Source organism: Galeopterus variegatus, unplaced genomic scaffold (assembly GCF_000696425.1).
Source record: "Galeopterus variegatus unplaced genomic scaffold, G_variegatus-3.0.2 Scaffold6194, whole genome shotgun sequence".
Lineage (NCBI taxonomy): Eukaryota > Metazoa > Chordata > Mammalia > Dermoptera > Cynocephalidae > Galeopterus > Galeopterus variegatus.
In genome coordinates, this window is record NW_007732305.1 from 40377 (window position 1) to 59227 (window position 18851).

Here is an 18851-nt window from a genome sequence, read left to right on the forward strand (position 1 = left end):
CGGCCCCTCTCCCAGGGTGCGAGGGTGGGGCAGTGGCGAGGTGGGGTCGCCGGCCTGGGGAGGGGGATGCCCGCAGGAGGGGGGCACCTGGCTTGGAGCCTGCCGGGGTGCGCAGGCAGCTCGTGACCGAAGGGGATCGCGGGGGACAGGCGGACCCGACCCGGAGGGGGTAGGGAGGCTCAGGTTCCGCCGTCCCGGCTCCACCTGCTCCGGGGGACGCTGAGGACTCCGGCCGGCTGGTTAAGCGCCGACTCAGCAGCTCCTCGCGCCCGGTGCCTCAGCACTTTCCAGTCACCTGGGAGGACAGGGGACGTGGGTAGGGGGCTCCCTGCTAGAGTAGGGGTCACAGAGGGAAAGCCAAATGGTCCTCCTTGGTAAGACAGATGGAGGACGCTAGAAAGAGGGTAGTTCCACGGACTGAGTGAGAGACAGACAAGGGTGTGAGCCAGAGACTGGGGGTGGGGTGGGGAAGAGGTCAGAGGGCGGGGAGAGGAAGGGAAAGGCAGGGAGGGAGAAAGTGGTCAGGGAAGCGGAGAGGAGGGAGGGAGCCGAGGGAGGACGGGCGGGAAGGGATCAAGGGTAGAGGGGGAAAGAATCGAGGGAGGTGGGACCGGCCGAAGACAAAACAGGGGGAGGAGAGGGGAGACCCGATCAGGGCAGGGGTGGAGAGAAGACTAGGGACAGGGACCCAGAATCCGGGGGTGGGGGTGAGGTTAAGAGAATGAGGACTGGGACTCTGGGGACCAGAATGGAAAAGGGGAATGGGAAGATCCAGAACACAGAAACCAGAGAAGGATGGGGATGGTGGACAGAGGTGGGGTGCCGGAACAGGGGAGAGAGTCGAGGATGAGCTCTAGGGTTGGGGACAGGGAACCACAGGCAGGAGAGGGGTTGGGAATGGATCACGATGGGGATGGGGGCTGGAGAGGAGGGAAGAGGAGGAGGAAAAGAAAGGGACGGGAGAGAAGAACTGGGGGGGATGCCCAGGGATGGATGAGACAAAGAGGCTTCTGGTAACCACGTCCACGTGGGAAGCCCTCCATTCCCAAAGCGCCTGCCTGTCACATCCCTTCTCTCAGGGAGTGGCTGATCAGCCAGACCTGGGGTTCTGAGCTCAGGACTTTGGGGGTGGCTGCGAGGGAAAGAGGGTGAGGACTTTCTAGAGGGGTGGAAGCCTCTAAGGGTGGGCACCCCGGAGGCTGGCTCCATGCTGCCATTTATATCTCTGGGCCGACGTCGGATCCTGCCGCCACCACCACCACAGTGGCTGCTTATTTTGGGGTGTTACATTCTGGCAGAGTGAGAAGCTGTTTGCAGTAGCTCTAAACCCCCGTCACCCGCGTCAATGCCTCCCCAGGCCCCTGCGTCACTGGCGTCACCGCCACCTCCATCCTGCTCCTCGGTGCCCACCTCCTCAGCCCCTGCCCCCTCAGCATCTGCCCGGTGGCCCCAGACCTTCCCTGAAGCAGCCTGTTGGGTGTGGAGCTGTTGCTTCTCACCTCGGACTCTATGTCTCTCCTTCCAGAGCCAAAGGCCTCATCTCCCTTTCCAGGGAGCACACTTTCCTGGGACCACACCGCACCACAGCTCTGCTCTGTGGGTTGCATCTTGGCTCCTGCTCTCTACGCTGGGTCCCTCTGCTTCTTCCACAGGGGCCTCTGGCCTAAAGGGTGGCTCCTGGGGTGAGAACTTTGTTTCTGAGCCTTGTTACTCAAAGGTTTGATAGCGTCTTTGACAATGGTCCCTCAGTGAATGCATACTTTTTGGCTCTGGGCACCTCAGCCTTCCAGGATCAATATCATATTCTGTCCTCTCTCCACTCCCACCCCTGGTCAGTTCTGGCCATATCTTCTGCATGCTGGGCTCCCAAATGCGCTGTCCCCTAGAGCAACCACAACTTGGAGCCCAGGAGAGGAAAGTTGCAGAGAGAGCTTGGGTCCCTTCCCTGCCTTGACCCTGAACAGCCAAACAGACCCAGCACTATAGCTGGCCCAGCCCTGGGCACTCGGGTGCAATTTCTGTCCTCCCTTTACCTCAAGGGCAGCATCTCACACATCTGGGGTGGTTTCCATGGATGAGGTAGAGGTCTCCCTAAGGAAGGTCAGAGGGTCCCTTCTGACATGGCTGGACACCCCCCCTTCCACTCTGGGTTCCATCCATACTAGCTACATGATCTGCAGCAACTGATTTCATGGTTCTGAGCCTCCCTCCCTCCCTCCATCTGCAAATCGGGGGCCATGACATTGATCTCACCGGGGGTTATGTTATGTTGTACTCTATGGATAAAGAAATCAACAGGTACAAATAGGGTGCCTGGCACACAGTAGGTGCCTCGTAACAGATGGTTTCCTCCGCCATGACATTGATCTCACCGGGGGTTATGTTATGTTGTACTCTATGGATAAAGAAGTCAACAGGTACAAATAGGGTGCCTGGCACACAGTAGGTGCCTCGTAACAGATGGTTTCCTCCCTTCCCTGCTCTACACCCCCTTGCAACTCTAGCCATCACCTGCTGACTTTAGAGGATGGGGTGAGAGTGGGGGAGGAAGGGCTTTCCTCTGCCTGTAAGACAGTGGAGGCATGAAATGAAGGCTTCGCAGGAAGACGCTGCAGTCAGGAGGCCTGGGCTGCCCGCTCAGCAACGGAACCCCTCCCAGCCTCAGTGGTGGTGTTACCTGTGCCATGAGGGGTTTGCTCTAGATGGCCACCCAGGGATCCCCTACTCCAGCTCTGACACTCTGTGCATCTTGTCCCAGTCTCTGCCCAGGAGTCACAAAATGGGGGCCAGGAGTGGAGCTGTGGTCCTGGGGGAGAGAGGGGAGGCCTGGGCCTGGAGGGAAGGAGTGGAGGTGTAGAGGCGTGAGAAGCAGGGGGTGGAGAGGAGCCATGGCGAGAAGGAAAAGGGCACCGAGAGCAGGGAGGAAGGGAGGGAAAAGCGCAGCTCACCAGCCCCCACTGCCTCTGACCTGGGGTGCTCACTCCAGCCAGGCCTGGGGCCACAGAAGCCCACAGCCCCCCACCTTCCCCTCCTCCTTGCCTCTAGTGAGAGCCACAGCCTGAATTATGGATGAGCTTCCTTGGGTTACAGCTGCTTTGCACGGCATGGCGGCGGCAAGGGCTAGAAATGGCAACAGAGTCACTGTTATGCAGCAGCTGTCATGGAGGGGCCCCAGTTCAGGGTCCCTCCTCCAAGAGCCTGCAGGGAATGCCACCACAGGCTAGAGAAGGTGGGTCATGGTCGGGGGAGACATGGGGAAGAGGGGAAGGGAGTGGTGGGGAAAGAGGAGAGAAGCGGTCTAATGTGGGCAAGGGAAGCGTGGTAGAAAGGAGGAGCAGGCGCCCTTGTCAGCCCCTGCTGGCCTCTGAGCTGGAAGAGACCCTGGGGTGCCAGGGTGTGGCCCCTGATTCTGGGGGCCTTGGGGATTGCAGTCCTTCCCTCTATGTCCTCCCTCTGTGAAGAAGAGCTCTGTAATCCTCCAGAGGGCTGGTTGCCACCAGAGCTCACACTTGTGAATTTGTGGATAAGGGGTGGGATTAAGGGATCAGAGAAGGATTTGGCTTCCTTTGGTGTTAAGTCTTTGGGGAGGCGGAGCTCAGAGAGTGACTCTGACAGGAAGGGAAGTACCCTGGCTGGACATAAGGAGGCTCTTCTTCTGGCCCTAGCCTTGCCACCACTTTGCTGTGTGACCTTGGGCAAGTTGCTTGCCCTCTCTGAGCCCTCGTTGTCACCTTAGTAGAACAGATCCTTAACCAAATGTACCCGAAGGACCTTTCCAGCTCTGAAATCTCCAGTTCTAAGCCCCGAACCTCAGCTCTTTTGAAACCCACCCAGGGTCTCCAGTCCCTCCCACATCCCTCCCCCTAGGGTTCCCACACCTCACCCCTGCCTGGTTCAGATGAGGGGTGAGAGACGTGCTCCTCCACCCCACGTGGCTCTGAAAAACTCAGGAGAAGAAAGTAATCGTGAAACACCGCACGGGGGAGGGGTGAGAAGGGCCGAGAAACGCGGAGGTGGTGTGAACGAATGGAACAGCAGCCGCTGTGTCACTGAGTATTACATCACACCCAGCCTACACACACACGGGGCCCGGCACTCACACACACGCGGGGGACAGCAGCACACGCTCGCACGCAAGGCACCACCGGGAGGGGCCAGGGACACTCATGGTGTGGGCCCAGGTTGGCCTTGGAGTGGTGCCTGAAAGCAAGGAGCAAGGAACTCCCCCACCCTGTGCCTGTGTGTTGCACCTCAGGAGAGGCACACCAGAGCATCTGAGATGCCAGTGCCACGCTTGGGGCCTGCCGGTGCCATGTGCACACACCTGGCTCAGCAGCACTTCATGTAATGAGCACCTGGCTCACACCCATTACCCCAAATCGTATAGACATGCACATATTCACACACACACACACACACAGCAGCCTCGGGGCGTGAAACATCACACACAACACAACCACCGAAGCACGCACGACTTGCAGCCACGGAGGTCTTGTGCTCAAATCACTGACCCCTCAGCCCCTCCTGTGGTCTCAGGAACCAGGAACCAGGTCTTCCTCCCTCCCCTCTGCCTTCAAAGGCCTAGTGCATTGCTTGAGGCAGAAGGTGTGCGGTCACTGTGCCATGGAATGGCTGCCTGGCTTTGGGGGTGCAGCCTCCTCTTATCCCCAGGCATAGCTTGCCAGAACATCCTGGGAATCATCTGGTAATCCTCATAAAGGGAAGAGGTCAAGCTGGTTTATCAGCTACAGTGAAGGCAGGAAGGCAGGGGTCAGGGATGGTTGTGGGGCCCTGCATCCCCCTTCTACAGCACAGGAATACAGGTGTCTGTGCTGCGCTCTTTAGCCTCCCTGGGCCTGCTTCTCCACCTACATCATAAGAAGATTGGACCATATCCAACCTTCAAAAGCTACTTAGAAAAAAAAGGTTTTTTAGGTGACTTTGAATGAGAAGAGCCTGGGGTGTAAAATGCAGATGGCCAGGCTGCCCCCAGGGATTGTGACTCTGCACAGGTGGGGTTGAGGAAGCCGAATTCTTTCTGAGACCCCGGCTGATTCTGTTGCCCGTGGCTGGTGGCCCCAGTTAGAGACCCACTAAACCCTGGATCCTAAGGCCCCTTTCGTTTTTGAGGGACCAGAGTTCTTCAAAGGTGAAAGCTGCAGGCAGGTGAGAGGGAACACCTTTGGTCACCAGTGGGCTCGCAAGGCTGGGCCCCGGGGTGGCCAGAGGGCCATTTCACATGGGCCTTGGATTCACAAACAGTCTCAAGTTATTTCCAGTCATTCTCAAGTGGGGTGATTTTGCTCCCCAGGGGACATTTGGCAATGTCTGGAGACATTTTGGTTGTCACAACTGGGGGCAGGGTGCTGCTGGCATCTAGTAGATAGAAGACTGAGATGCTGCTAAACACCCTCTCTAGCGCTGCCCCCACAACAAAGAGCTCTCGGGCCCAACTGTCAATACCGAGGTAGAGAAACCCTGACAGCTAGTCTTTTGACATTAATCTCTAAACAAGGTCAAACCTACCATAGTGAAAAGAGGAATGAAGAGATGATCACTCATCAAACAACTTTAAAGGCACCACCGTGCTTTCTACAATACCCTCTTGGCGTTATTTTTTAACATACCAGGAGCCTCAAGAAGTGGAAGTGGCCAGGCCTCTGCAGACTCTGAGGTTGCACCCCGAACTGCCTGATGCAGGAGCACCAGGGCTCCAGGCCTTGAGCGGGTGGGCGGGCAGGCCCCTGGCTGGCACTCCTGCCCTCACAGCCCACCCAGCACCCAGCGCCCAGTCAGGCTTCACTTCACTCTCCCCCCTCCACCAGGTCCCGCCTCGGCCTGCCTCCTGCTGATGCTCCTGGCCCTGCCCCCCGTGGCCCCCAGCTGCCCCATGCTCTGTACCTGCTACTCATCTCCACCCACCGTGAGCTGCCAGGCCAACAACTTCTCCTCCGTGCCGCTGTCCCTGCCGCTTAGTACGCAGCGACTCTTCCTGCAGAACAACCTCATCCGCACACTGCGGCCGGGCACCTTTGGGCCCAATCTGCTCACCCTGTGGCTCTTCTCCAACAACCTCTCTACCATCTACCCGGGCACCTTCCGCCACCTGCAGGTCCTGGAGGAACTGGACCTCGGGGACAACCGGCACCTGCGCTCCCTGGAGCCTGACACCTTCCAGGGCCTGGAGCGGCTGCAGTCGCTGCATCTGTACCGCTGCCAGCTCAGCAGCCTGCCCGGCAACATCTTCCGTGGCCTGGTCAGCCTGCAGTACCTCTACCTCCAGGAGAACAGCCTGCTCCACCTACAGGTGAGCTGCCCCCCACCCCACCCCAGTCCTCTTCTGCTTCCCTCTTTCTCTGGGCCTCTCTGCTCCCCTATCCCTGTGTGTGTCCCTCCTCTCCCCCCAGGCCAACCTTCCTGCCTCAGCATCTCCATCTCTCTATTTCTCTGTCCCTCTTCTAAGCTTCTGTCCCTCTTGCTTCCTCCAGGGGCTCTTCTTTGCTTTGTCTCTTCTGTCTGTCTTCCTCTGTCTGTCTTTCTACCTCTGTTGTGGTCCCTCTCTGCCTCTCTCTATCTCCCGCTAACCCCTCCCAGCCCCTCCCTCGCTTGCCTCTGCCTGTGCCTGTCTGTCTGTCTATCCCTTTCTGTCCCTCTCTGCCTCTCTCACTAACTTGCCTCCCCCATCTGTCTCTGCCTCTTCTGTCTGTCTCCCTTCACACACCCACTCTGCATACACCCCCTGTCTGTCTGGGTGTGTGTTTGTGTCTCTTTCTGTGATCTCTCCTTTCCTGGGGTTTGACTTTGGGGGACTCTGCCTTTCCCCAGGCACCCCGGCCCAAAGGCCTTTGTAGCCTTTTCTCATCCACCACCAAGTCCTCCCACACCTGGAGAAGTGGAACAAAAAGACAGAGCCACTGCCACTGGTGTCCCATAGAAGGTTCTCCCTCCCTCCAACTATCAGGGTAATAGGAAAAGGGAAAACCCTCCCCTTTCTAGATTCCCATTCCCCAAACCTGTCATCTCAGTGCAAGGGAGGAAGAAAAACAAGGGTAAAGCTCTGTTCTGCAGCTAGAAAACAGATGCTCTGAAAATGGAAGAAATAACAGTAATTATTATTTATTGTTATTATTATTGATCTAATTATGGTTTATTGTTGTTGTTAATGTTGACTGTTTGACAGTCAAATCCTCCCAGTGCATTTCCCCAGGAAGTAATAACACACCCTCCAAACCACCCTGGGAGGAAATCTTTCCTGGTTACGTAGCCTCTGGCTGGCAGGGGAAAGGAGACCCAAAATCTCCCCTCTCCCTGCCTAAATCTGGAAGGCTCTTCCTCCTCCCCACCCTGGGCTGGTGCCTAACTAATCACCAATCTGCTGGTTAGAAAATCAGATCAGTGTTAATGATGCTAATGATAATAACAGTAGCAATAATAATTTAACAAACATTTGTTGAGCACCCAGTATGTGCTAGGTGCTGAGAATACAGTAGTGAACAAAACAGACGAAACCCCTGCCAGCACAGAGATAGCATCCTAATGGGGAGGGAAAGAAGTAAAATGTGTAATATGTCAGAAAGATATGTCTTATGTTATTATTAGGGCATAAATACTGATAGTAATAAGAGCAGCCACTACCACTCTGTGGGCATACACTGTGTCAGGCACTGTGCTGACACTTTAAGAGTATTGACTCCACCATTTACAAGCACGTGACATTTTTTCCCCTCCTTGGGCCTCAGTTTTCCCATCTGTAAAATGGGAGTAGCAAGAACACCCATCTCCTAAGGATTTTATAAGCATTAAATGCATGAATAATTTGTAAAGCACATAGAATGGTGCTTGGCATACGGTAAGCACTCTATAAATGCTTGTTAAAACACTATTTTTAAAAAAGAAATGAGCCTTATTTAACATTGGTCTCGGTAAAGTGGCACAACTTGGACCCCATCCTGGAGATCAGGGTCAACTTTAAGAATTATACCAAGGCCACAGTGGGTCCCAAACACACCCTCCCTTTTCTTTTCTTTCTAAATTTTCCTGGTGCCTTATGGTTTATGAAATGCACTCGGCCACCTCATCTCACTTCTATAGCCCTGTTGGGAGGTTGTTCTCACCTCCATGTTAACAATGGGGAAACTGAGGCTGGGGTTCTGAAAGCTTTGTGGAGATATAATGACCTCTAAACACAAATCTCTTAAACCACTGTCTGTGTGACTGGGGGCTTATACATTCCCACCATCACGTTGAGCCTCATCACAGCCTGGCAGTAGGGACAGTCAGGGCACTAGGGACATGGAATGGAAACTCCTGAGGTCACACAGCCAGGAGGCGCTGGCACTGTGCCTACATGGTCTGACTACATTTCTGGTGGACAGCACTCCGAAGCACAGTTGAACGGGCTCATTTTCTACAGCACACACTTTGGAGTCTGCCAGACCTACATTCAAATCCTGGCTCCTACATGACTCTGGACAAATTACTTAACCTCTCAGCCTCTATTTCCTCCTTCATAAATTGGCAACTATAGGCTCATTTTCTACAGCACACACTTTGGAGTCTGCCAGACCTACATTCAAATCCTGGCTCCTACACGACTCTGGACAAATTACTTAACCTCTCAGCCTCTATTTCCTCCTTCATAAATTGGCAACTATGATAGTACTTAATAATAGTTATTTAAGAAGTTTTGTAAGGATTAAAATGTAAGGCATTTAGTCACAGGGCCACACTTTAAGGATATGGGCACTATAATCACTGCTATTATTGGTGTCATTATTATTACTACAACTACTACTAGTGAGATCGTGACCTCCTTATCAATATATAGGAGTTGTTCACAAGGAATATGGAGTCAGAGGGCCTGAGTTTGAATCCCTGCTCTGCTATTTTCTGACTTATGTAACCTTAGGCAAGTTGTTTCTCTGAACCTCAGTTTTCTCATCTATAAACTGGGAATAACAAAAATAATACCCTCGACAATGAATGGCTGTAAAGAGTAAATGAGTTAGTGTCTATAAAGCATATGGCTCAGTGCTGAATAAATCATTTTATTATGACCCAATCCTCCACTGACTCTTGGGCTAAGAATAGTCATCAGGGCCTGGGGCCAGCAAAGGCCTGGGCAGAAGGGACCTCGGGTGGACACTGGGGATCTTCTGAAATGGGAAGCATTTGTTCTGCACACCCCTGGCATGGATTGTTCTGGGCATCATTGGGAAGGAAGCATCTTCACACCTGGCCCTTTCTAGAGGAAAAGGAAAGAGACAATTCTGCCTGTGAACTGCCTGGCAGAAGTAGGCTGGGAGATGCCACAGGCGGGTGACAAAATGTGTGGCTGGGGTGAGATCCACAGGATGCAGGTGCAACCCACGATGGAGCCAGGCATGCCCTGAGATGGGAGGTTTGGAGGAGGCTGCACAGGGGACCACAGCTTTTCAGGGCGTGGAAGGTAGAAATGGAGACGGGGTGAGGTACAGGTTCTCACAGACTGTCTGCTGTATGCCAGGCACTGGGCCAGGTGAGCTCATTCATCAACAGATATTTACTGAGCACCTACTACATGCCAGGCAGTGTTCTGGGTGCTGGGGATTCAGCAGAGAGCATGTTTCCTACTCGAGTGTAGCCAGATGATGAAGACGCCCGTTCTCTGTTTCAGTCATTACAGTGGCCTGCATGGTGTCTGAAAGCAGTCTTTGCACTCAGGCAGATCTGAGTTTGAGCCCCACTTCCAATTTGCTCTGTGGCTTTGGGCAAGTTACTTAACCACTCTGAGCCTCAATGGACCCATCTGTGAAACGGAGATAATGACCTGTACCTCAGGGCAGGGGGTGTGGTGAGGATTAAAGGAGATACTACTTGAAAAGGGCTCAGCCCCATGTCTGGTGCAGAGTTAAGTATCCAATGAATGCAGCTATCATTTAACATTTAACAGTGAGGACACCAACTGAGTCTCAGCAAAGCTAAGGCACCAGTACACCAGTGTCCCTTACCCAGCTAGTAAGGGAAACAGCCTAGAATTGGCCCAGGTCGTCTGACTCCAGAGTGCAGTTGTTCAAAGCCCTGTCTCTGGAATTCGCACACACATTCCACTGCATATTAGCTGCTGGACCCCAGGCAAGTCACTTGTCTTTTCTGAGCCTCCCTCTCCTAATCATTGAAATGGACCTAATAATAGTATCCACCTCACAGGGTTGCGATGCTTAAGTTACTGCATAGGATCTGTGCAGCACAGAGCTTGGCACATGGTTGAGCGCTCAGTAATTGATCTCTTGCTGCTGCTGACACAAATGATGATGATGATACCTGCCATAGACTGGTGAGCACTGCAAGCGGGGGCAACTGGCACAGAGTAGACGCAGTACAGCTCTGCTGAATGAATGAGGCACATTCCAGGACTCACCAACTCATAAATATCAGATGAGGATGTGCTCTTAAATATCAACTATCCCAAGTCCTTTGTTTCACAGATGAAAAAGCTGAGGTCCAGAGAGGTACCTGGAGCTGTCCAAGGTCACACAGCCCAGCAGCTGATTTAAGTAGTGCTAGAGTCAGGAATTGGGAGGTTGGAGGGAGGCAAGGTTAAGAACAGGATGCTGTCTGGGGAACGGGGCAGGGATGCTGCTTTACGATTCCAAATGGATTCAGAGAGCTGTGAACCGGCCAGGGGGGAGGCGAGGGAAATGTGGTTTTTGAAATGGAAGAGGATGACTTTAGCAGAGCTCTCAGGCCAGAGGGAGGGGGTGATATAGAGAGGGTGGTGGGGGAGGGCTAGGGCTGTGAAAGTCAAGAGCTTATTAATGCACAGAGAACCGTTTTAACGGCGGAGAGAGGAAGGGCCGGATTTGAGAGCTGCAGCCCAGGAAGTGGCAATGGGACTTGACAACAGCTTGGGTGTGGGGAGAGGGAATGGACCCCAAGGCTGAGGCTTCTAGAGGGCAGGGGTAGGACTTTTTGCAGAGATACAGGCAGGAGGAGAGGAGGTGGGAAGCAAAGAATTCTACAGCCCAAAAATTGGAGCTGAAGGTCAAAGGCACTTGAATTCCCTACGGTCCCTGAACCTTTGGTCTTCCTGACCTCCCAGAGTCCCCAAGGTGCCGATTACTCGGGTTCCCTCTTCCTCCTCTCCCATATTGATCCTCTGACCATATATCTTTGGGTGTGCCCTACTCTTGCTGACACTCTATGAAACACAGAAACCCTGATTAGGTGTCTCAGTGAAAGGGATTCAGGGCCACTCGCTGGGTGGTCCAGGAGGAAAAGGACAAGAGCACCAGGCCAAGTTGAGCCAGGCTGAGGCCAGGGAGGCACTGGGAGCCAGCTGGAGACCTGAGCGGGGATGAGGGGCGGCGGGCGGAGAATGCCAGTGTCAGAGGCAGCTGAGAAGGTTGAGGGGGACGGATCTCAATGTGGCCAAGAGGAGGGCTCTTGGCAGGCTCAGTTCCTGTAGCGGAGAGGGTGGAAACCAGATGGGAGGGGGCGAGAACACGCAGGAGCACAGGAAGGTGGAGGCTGTGGGTGTGGGCTGGGAGTCAATGCCCTCCCCCACCTGAGGCCTCCGACCAGGCTCTAGGGTGGTGTAGGGAGGGGATCTGGGATTATCTCCCCAGGCAGGGACGGGAGGGAGAGCCAGTCAGGAAACAGGACCCCAGGGTGAGGTGGCCTGAGCACAGAGAATGCTCCTGGCCCTGAGAACCAGACCTCCTGGGACATGCTGACCACAGCGATGCCCTGCACAAGAGGGGAGGACCTCAAGGTGGTGGGGTCAGGGGATTGGGGCTCTGGTCTCCTCTCTGGCAAACCCCTCATCTCTCTGAGCCTCAGTGCTCTCCTCTGTAAAAAGTCAGCTAGGCTGGTGAATCCTGAAGATAGCAAACCAGCTGATCATCAGAAGTACCTGGTGAACTGGTTGAAGTGCAGAGTCCAATGATCTCCACCCCACTGTAGGTCATATCCACCCCTGTTAATTCTAAGGTCCTTCCAGCACTAAAATGGCCTGATTCGGTGACCCTTAGCAGGTGGGACAGCTCCTCTAAGGGGGGCAGTGATGCAGGGCATCAGGTGACAGCAACTCAGCTTCCTTCCCCTTCCCTGCTGCCTGGGGTGGGAGGAGGGGTGGAGTTAACACCTGGTCCCCTGAATAATCCAGCCTAGTAGCTGAACCTTTGGTCTCCACGGAGTTCCTCTTCTAGGGAAAAAGGGATGGGACCTAATTCCAACTGAGCCCTTTTTGTCATGATATCCACCATTTATTGATGGTCGACTGTGCACCTTCCAGGTTCTATACCCTTAAGAGCATTATACGATCTAACCCTTATTCAGCCTGCTGAGGGGGTTGTTCTCCCTGTTATACATACTGAGGAAACTGAGACTCCATGAGCCTAAATAACTTGCCCCAAAATAACACAGCTAGGAAAAAGGCAAGCTGGGGCTCTAATTCCTGAGCCTGTGGGCTTCATCACTGGACCGAATCCTTGTGTGCCAGCACTGAGTCCAGCACTTAACTCATCTGATCTTTATGTGACTTGTCTTCTTTAATCCTCAGAACAAACCCATGAGGTAGGTACATTCATCTCCATTTTATAGAGGTTTCCTTAGAAACCTTGCTTAGAGAGATTCCTAGCTTGGCAAAGTTAACAATGATGGCTAACTCACAGAATGCCTACGGCATGGAAACCTTGTTCTAAGCACCTTAATACATGTTGCTTCATTTAATGTGCACATTCTACAGATGAGGACACTGAGTCACAGAGATAATGAGTGACTTCTCTAAGGTGTGGCATAGTCAGTTAACGACAGCTCCAGAATCAGAAAGCTTGGCTCCCCAGTTTCCCTGTTTAACCCAACCAGAGGTTCTCACTCTCAAAGGGTGGTCCTCCGACAGCAGCAGCAGCACCTGGGAGCTTATAAACATGTGCAGATTCCCAGGCTCCACCCCAGACATGCGTAATTGGAAACTCTGGGGCGGCGTTCGGGAAATCTGCAAGGGATTCTGATGCACCCTAAAGTTTAAGAACCACTGACCTCAACTATACCGCTTTTTCCACAACAAATAGATTAGAGGAGGCAGCATTCGAACCCAGGACTCTATGAGTCAACAGGGAAAAACCTTTCTACTTTGCCACCGTGCTCCCCTTCCTTCCCCTCACCCAGACCCCAAAAGGAGTCCCCATCCTGTCTCAAGGCCACTCTCCTTCTATTCCTCCACCCTCCCTGCAGGATGACCTGTTCTCGGACCTGGCCAACCTGAGCCACCTCTTCCTCCACGGGAACCGCCTGCGGCTGCTCACGGAGCACGTGTTCCGCGGCCTGGGCAGCCTGGACCGGCTGCTGCTGCACGGGAACCGGCTGCAGGGCGTGCACCGCGCGGCCTTCCGCGGCCTCAGCCGCCTCACCATCCTCTACCTGTTTAACAACAGCCTGGCCTCGCTGCCCGGGGAGGCGCTCGCCGACCTGCCGGCGCTCGAGTTCCTGCGGCTCAACGCCAACCCCTGGGCGTGCGACTGCCGCGCGCGGCCGCTCTGGGCCTGGTTCCAGCGCGCGCGCGTGTCCAGCTCCGACGTGACCTGCGCCACCCCCCCGGAGCGCCAGGGCCGGGACCTGCGCGCGCTGCGCGACGCCGACTTCCAGGCCTGCCCGCCGGCGGCCCCCACGCGGCCGGGCAGCCGCGCCCGCGGCAACAGCTCCTCCAACCACCTGTACGGGGTGGCCGAGGCCGGGGCGCCCCCCGCCGACCCCTCCACCCTCTACCGAGACCTGCCCGCCGAAGACTCGCGGGGACGCCAGGGCGGGGACGCGCCCACCGAGGACGACTACTGGGGGGGTTACGGGGGCGAGGACCAGCGCGGGGAGCAGACGTGCCCCGGCTCTGCCTGTCAGGCGCCCCCGGACTCCCGCGGCCCTGCGCTCTCGGCCGGGCTCCCCACCCCGCTGCTTTGCCTCTTGCTCCTGGCGCCCCATCACCTCTGACTGCGGTGCTGAGACTGAAGAGGCCAGAGGCCGGGGTCCAGTCCCCCCGCCCGACCCCCACCGGTGGCTCTGGCCCCAGTCCCTGCCCACGTCCCCGGCCTTGCTGCCTTCCTTTTTCCTCCCAGCTCCTCCGCTGGGACCAGGCCGCCGTTCCCTGTGTCCTGAGCTGTTCTGACTTAACTGGCAGTCCTAAGAGGGCTTGTATGGCGGCTCAGCCCTATTCTCCCCAACTCTGGCCGTTAACTCTTCCCCATCCCAAGGCTGGGGTGGGGCACCCCAGGCAGCCGCTGACCCCCTCTCCCGGTGCCCGCAGTGGACTTCAGAGGGGATTTTGTCTGCAGAGCATCTTCCACCAGCAGAGCCTTTGGAAGCTCCCCCAGGGGAGCCCCACCCAGGACCCTTTGGAGGGATGCCTCAGTCAGGGCCAGGCTGACCCTGGGCCCTTGCTTGTTCTAGCCCCTGCAACCTCCTGACGCTGGAGGAATACTTTCTCCTAAGTCTACCCTGGACACTTTTGAGGGCACCTGGAGAGAACTTTCCTCTCCACCGTGGACCCTGTGTGGTGAAGAACAAAAGAAGTTGTTTGGGAAAAAAAAAATTTATTAAAAAATTCTATTATTTTATCTCCTGTAAGGTTTGTGGGCTCAGGACTTCAAAAGTGGGATGATGGCTTAGAACTGTAAGGATTTCAGGGCCAGGAGGGTTAGAGAAGGGGGAACCATCCCATGCAGTAAAGAACGTCCCGCTGGCTGGAGCTGGTGTGTACTCTCCCCCATGACAAGAAGCTGAAGCCTGAGGAAGGGTGGTGTGACCCTGAGTCCCAGGTGGGGTGAAATCTGACAGCCAAGAGTAGATGCTGATGGCACCTCTCCTCATTCGTCCAGGGGAAGCAGCTGCAGCCAACCCTGGGTTGTCTGGCACCTGAGGAACTAAGCCTGGAGAAGGCCTCCTGCCTGCCTAATGGCTCCCAGTCCCATCATGAAAGAGAAGCAGTTTCCACCTTCCCCTGCAAGGACTATCTTAGACATCCATGGTCACAGCTAGCCCAAACATGGCTTTGGGCAAATCTGAAAAAGGCACCTCTTCTTCAGGGGAGCACAGCCCATGCCAGAGCAAACACCTTAGAAAGCAGCTAAAGGTGGATTTTAGCTCACACTTGCCCCTTTGGCTTAACGCTCTGGTGCAGTGTGCAGCTGCACAGCTGTACACAGCAGCCTTGTAGACATCCAGTCTCTGTCCCTTGGCTCCTGTGAGATAAAAATCATCAGGGATGGACCAGGTCAGATAAGCAGTTCTCCAAGCAAGCTAGAAGCAGAGAAGCAGTTCTCCAAGGGGCTAGGGTGATCAGAGGAACAAGAATCCCAAGTTGGGGTGCCTTACTAGCTTGAGGTGTGATTAGAAACTTCGTCTTTCTGGTATGTGGAGGAGAAGCTGGGGACATGGAAGAGACTGCACAAAGAAGGACTTGGGATGGGGTAGGGGTGAGTCTCATCAGACAGAAGCAATTGAAAAGAAGCTTGAGGGGTTGAATTTAGGGTTAAGAATCTAGCTTGGGAGGTGGGAATGGGAAGACAGAGGGCTTGAGGAGGAGGGATGCTGAGATTCTGTGGCTCTGGCCAAGGAAGTCAGAGGATGGTGAGAAGAGGAGGAAGGAAGAAACGGGAAGATGTCAACATCTAAGCATGAGGGAGGCAGGTGGACTTTGGATAAGCATGTGGGGCAGGTGGAAGGACAGTGAGAGCAGCTGGTCAGGGACCCCCTGGGGAACTCTGAGTCCAGGGGAGGTCTTACAGGGGGTCCTGTGTCAGGCTGGCTTTGAGGAGGCTAATGAGTTGGGGTGGGGGGAGGGAGGGCAGCCAGGCAAGAGCTCTGATGGAGGAAGAGCTGCTGGGGCCTGGGCAGGGGGAGGGGGGATGCTGGTAAATCAGGCTGTCCAGGTCACAGAATTATCGTTGTGAAATATTCATGGGCCTTCAGTCCAGATGCTATTTCAGAACAGTGAGAGCAGGAGGAGTGTGTGAGCCTCAGGAAGAAGCCTATAGCAATGCCACTCTCCACCAGCCCCCACTTCTACCACCACCAGCCCAGACAGACCCACAGACGCCCATCACGTGCACACCCGCACTCCCGAGCTCTTGCTCACACACACTCACACAAAGCGGAGCTAAACGGCACGTGCAGGCACACCAACCACCCACCAGTCCCACAAACAGGCAGATGCACCCCAAGCACTGACATGCATGAACACCCCCTCAACTGGGACCTGGCAGAGTGGCCAGCTCAGCGATCTCACACGCGCAGACCCTCCGCCTCTTCAAACAACCCAGATTTACAGCCTTGAGCCACACACCCTGAAAGAGGAGGGATGTTCCAGGCCACCCAGTCCAAGCCCCACCAGTGGTCTGATGGGGAAACTGAGGCCAGAGAAGGGAAAGGACTTGTCGGAGACTTCCCTACCTCCTGGAAAAAAACAAAATTCACTCGCCTCCCACATTCTGTGAGTGTACCCCTATTCTTCATTTTTTTCATCTGCCAGACACCCGGCCTAGTTGTAGTTAACTCCTCCTCCCTTTCTCTAATCTCCATCATCTATTCAGTTACCCCGTCCCCCTCCTGGCCCCAATCCATCCCTTCCTTTCTATTCCCACCACCACCCTGCTCCAGCTACTCATTACCTCATGCCTAGAATATAAAAGAAAACAGCAATAGCCTCCTCACTGGTTTTCCTACAGTCAGTCTCTCCCTACCTCCCACCCAGCTTGCTATGGTGCCCAGATTCATCTGACAAAAATTCACATTATGTCATTATGTCACTCAGGAATCTATAATGGCTCCCTATTGCCTACAGGTTAAAGATAAAACACCTTAGCAAAGCAGCAAAGATCCTTCAAGTCCCACACCAACTGTTTTTCTCGGCTTCTCCATCATGGCCTCGTCCCAACCCTTCCCTCCAGCTAGACTGTATCATACTGATCATCGGTTATCACGCACTTGAAACCCACAAACCTACTTTGAATGCTCCCTAATCTGAAAAAGGCACCTCAATCTCCCGCAACCTCTCCCCTTTCTCGGATCACATACTCCAGAGCCCTTCTCCAAGGCCAAGACTGCATCTCTCTGACCAGATATGGGGCTTCTTTCACTGCCCTTCAAAGCAGCAGATAAGAGACTCTGGCTGCCCCCAACTGGCCGCCTTAGGAAGCACAGTCAGGCTTTGGTCATCCTAAACTGAAAGTGAGCATCTAACTGCCTGGGGAGAGGAATAGAAGGACGCCAGATGACAAGGTTATAAGCCCTTAAGCCTCTAAGGTTCTTACCCCCGGAGTGAGGGGGAGGATTCTCAGCCCTGCTTTCATGAGCTACTGGCTCCCGACTTCAGATCCCTAATCCATAAGAGAACTCCTCTCCTGTGAAATATAAAAATGTGGGAATACTAGGACCCTGCAGAGGGAAATTTGCCCACCAAATTCTGAGAGGCCATTGAGGCCAGGGACAGTCCAGGTGGCAGGCCCAAGGTCCAGCTGAGGTCAGGTTTCTACATGAATTTTTAATGCTTCCAGCCAGACCTGTCAGACGTTCTGAAACCTGAGCATCTCCTCTCATCTCTGTACACGATGCCCTTTCCCATCCCCACTGTCCCTGGGGGGTGGGGCAGGGAGGGTAGGCCTGGGAGTTATCCAGTGGCCCCTGGAGAAATGGTTTTGGGGGAGTAGAAGGGTTAATGACTTAACTATTCTTCCACTTACTAGCTGTGTGACCTTGGGCAAGTTACTTAACCTCTCTGAACGTCAGTTTTTGGGGGTGTTATTTTTGTTTTTCTTTTGTAAGCTGGGGACAATAGTGCCTGCCTAAATCGAGTTGTCACAAGGAGTGAATGCAATAGCCCATGGAAAGGTGACCCGCATGTTTGTCATCTTTCCTCAAGCCCTGCCTCCCTCCTTTGGTCTGCTTCCAACCCCAGAGGTGTCTCTGCCTCTTTCTTTTGAAGGTGGGCACTGTGGTTGGCTCTGCCATCCCCGCTCAGGCCCCAATCGCCCACCTCAAGATCCTCTGGCCTTCCTAGGAACTTCAGATGAGGAGGGGAAGTGGGGTAAGAAAGTGGGCAAGGCTGGTGGGGTGAGAGAGGAGGAGGACCACGAAGCAGAAGCCGAGGGGAGAGAAGCAGGCGGCGGAGAAAGGGAGGGGAGTTCCCTGCTCAGAGAGACTCGTTTGTTCATCTCTTTCTCCCTCCCTGCCTCCCTTCCCCTTCTCCATGTCTGGTATCGTCACACCAGAGCATTGGGGAAGGGGTGTAGGTGTGGGCTGTTGAAGGAAGCCCGTCTGATCTTTCAAGCCCACCAATCCCTTCCAGTGTTTCTAAAAATAAGGCCCTTTTGAGTCTGATTTAAGTGGGAAGCTGATTCCTGAGCCCCCCAGACCTGCTGAGTCCGATCGCTGAGGGGGGGCCCTGGAGTCTGCATTTGCACAAGTGGAGGTGGGTTATGAAGCACACTAAAGTGGGGGAGTCCAGGGCCCCGGGAGGGGTGTTGGGGGGCAGACAGCAGACGAGAGAATGTAAAGACAGAAACGTTAAATCCCACCCTCTTGCCGGGAGAGAGACGGTGGTACCGGGGATGGCGAATAAAGGACGGCGAGACAGACACCTGCGGGACGCCCCGCCCTCTCCTCGTGGCGACCTGCGACACTGAACTTCCGGACCCGGGATGCAGAGGCCCTGGGAGAGTCCCACACCCCGCTCTGGGCGGAGGGTCAGAGGGGAAGCCTCTCGTCCCCGGGGACCAGCGGCCACACGTCCACCCCTCCGTCCCCGTGGAACTCAGCTCCCGGCCAGCACCCACCTGACCTTGTCCTCCACCCCCACCCCCACCCCACGCCCCAGCCCCCGG

General features: G+C 54.9%; 1 protein-coding gene across 1 annotated transcript; it reads left to right on the forward strand.

The window, feature by feature from the left end:
* Window positions 1-5827: 5827 nt before the first annotated feature.
* On the forward strand, window positions 5828-14588 carry RTN4RL2 (reticulon 4 receptor-like 2). Its single transcript, XM_008590543.1, has 2 exons — window positions 5828-6307; window positions 13216-14588. The coding sequence occupies exons 1-2, from the start codon at window positions 5852-5854 to the stop codon at window positions 13963-13965; spliced, it is 1206 nt and encodes a 401-aa protein (XP_008588765.1). The 5' UTR covers window positions 5828-5851; the 3' UTR covers window positions 13966-14588.
* The last annotated feature ends 4263 nt before the right edge of the window (window positions 14589-18851 follow it).

Bases quoted from the DNA above. Each gene is read 5' to 3' on its own strand.
- RTN4RL2 (XM_008590543.1), top strand. From the start codon at position 5,852: ATGCTCCTGGCCCTGCCCCCCGTGGCCCCCAGCTGCCCCATGCTCTGT. The intron at 6,308-13,215 runs GTGAGCTGCCCC...CCCTCCCTGCAG, and splicing joins ACAGCCTGCTCCACCTACAG to GATGACCTGTTCTCGGACCT.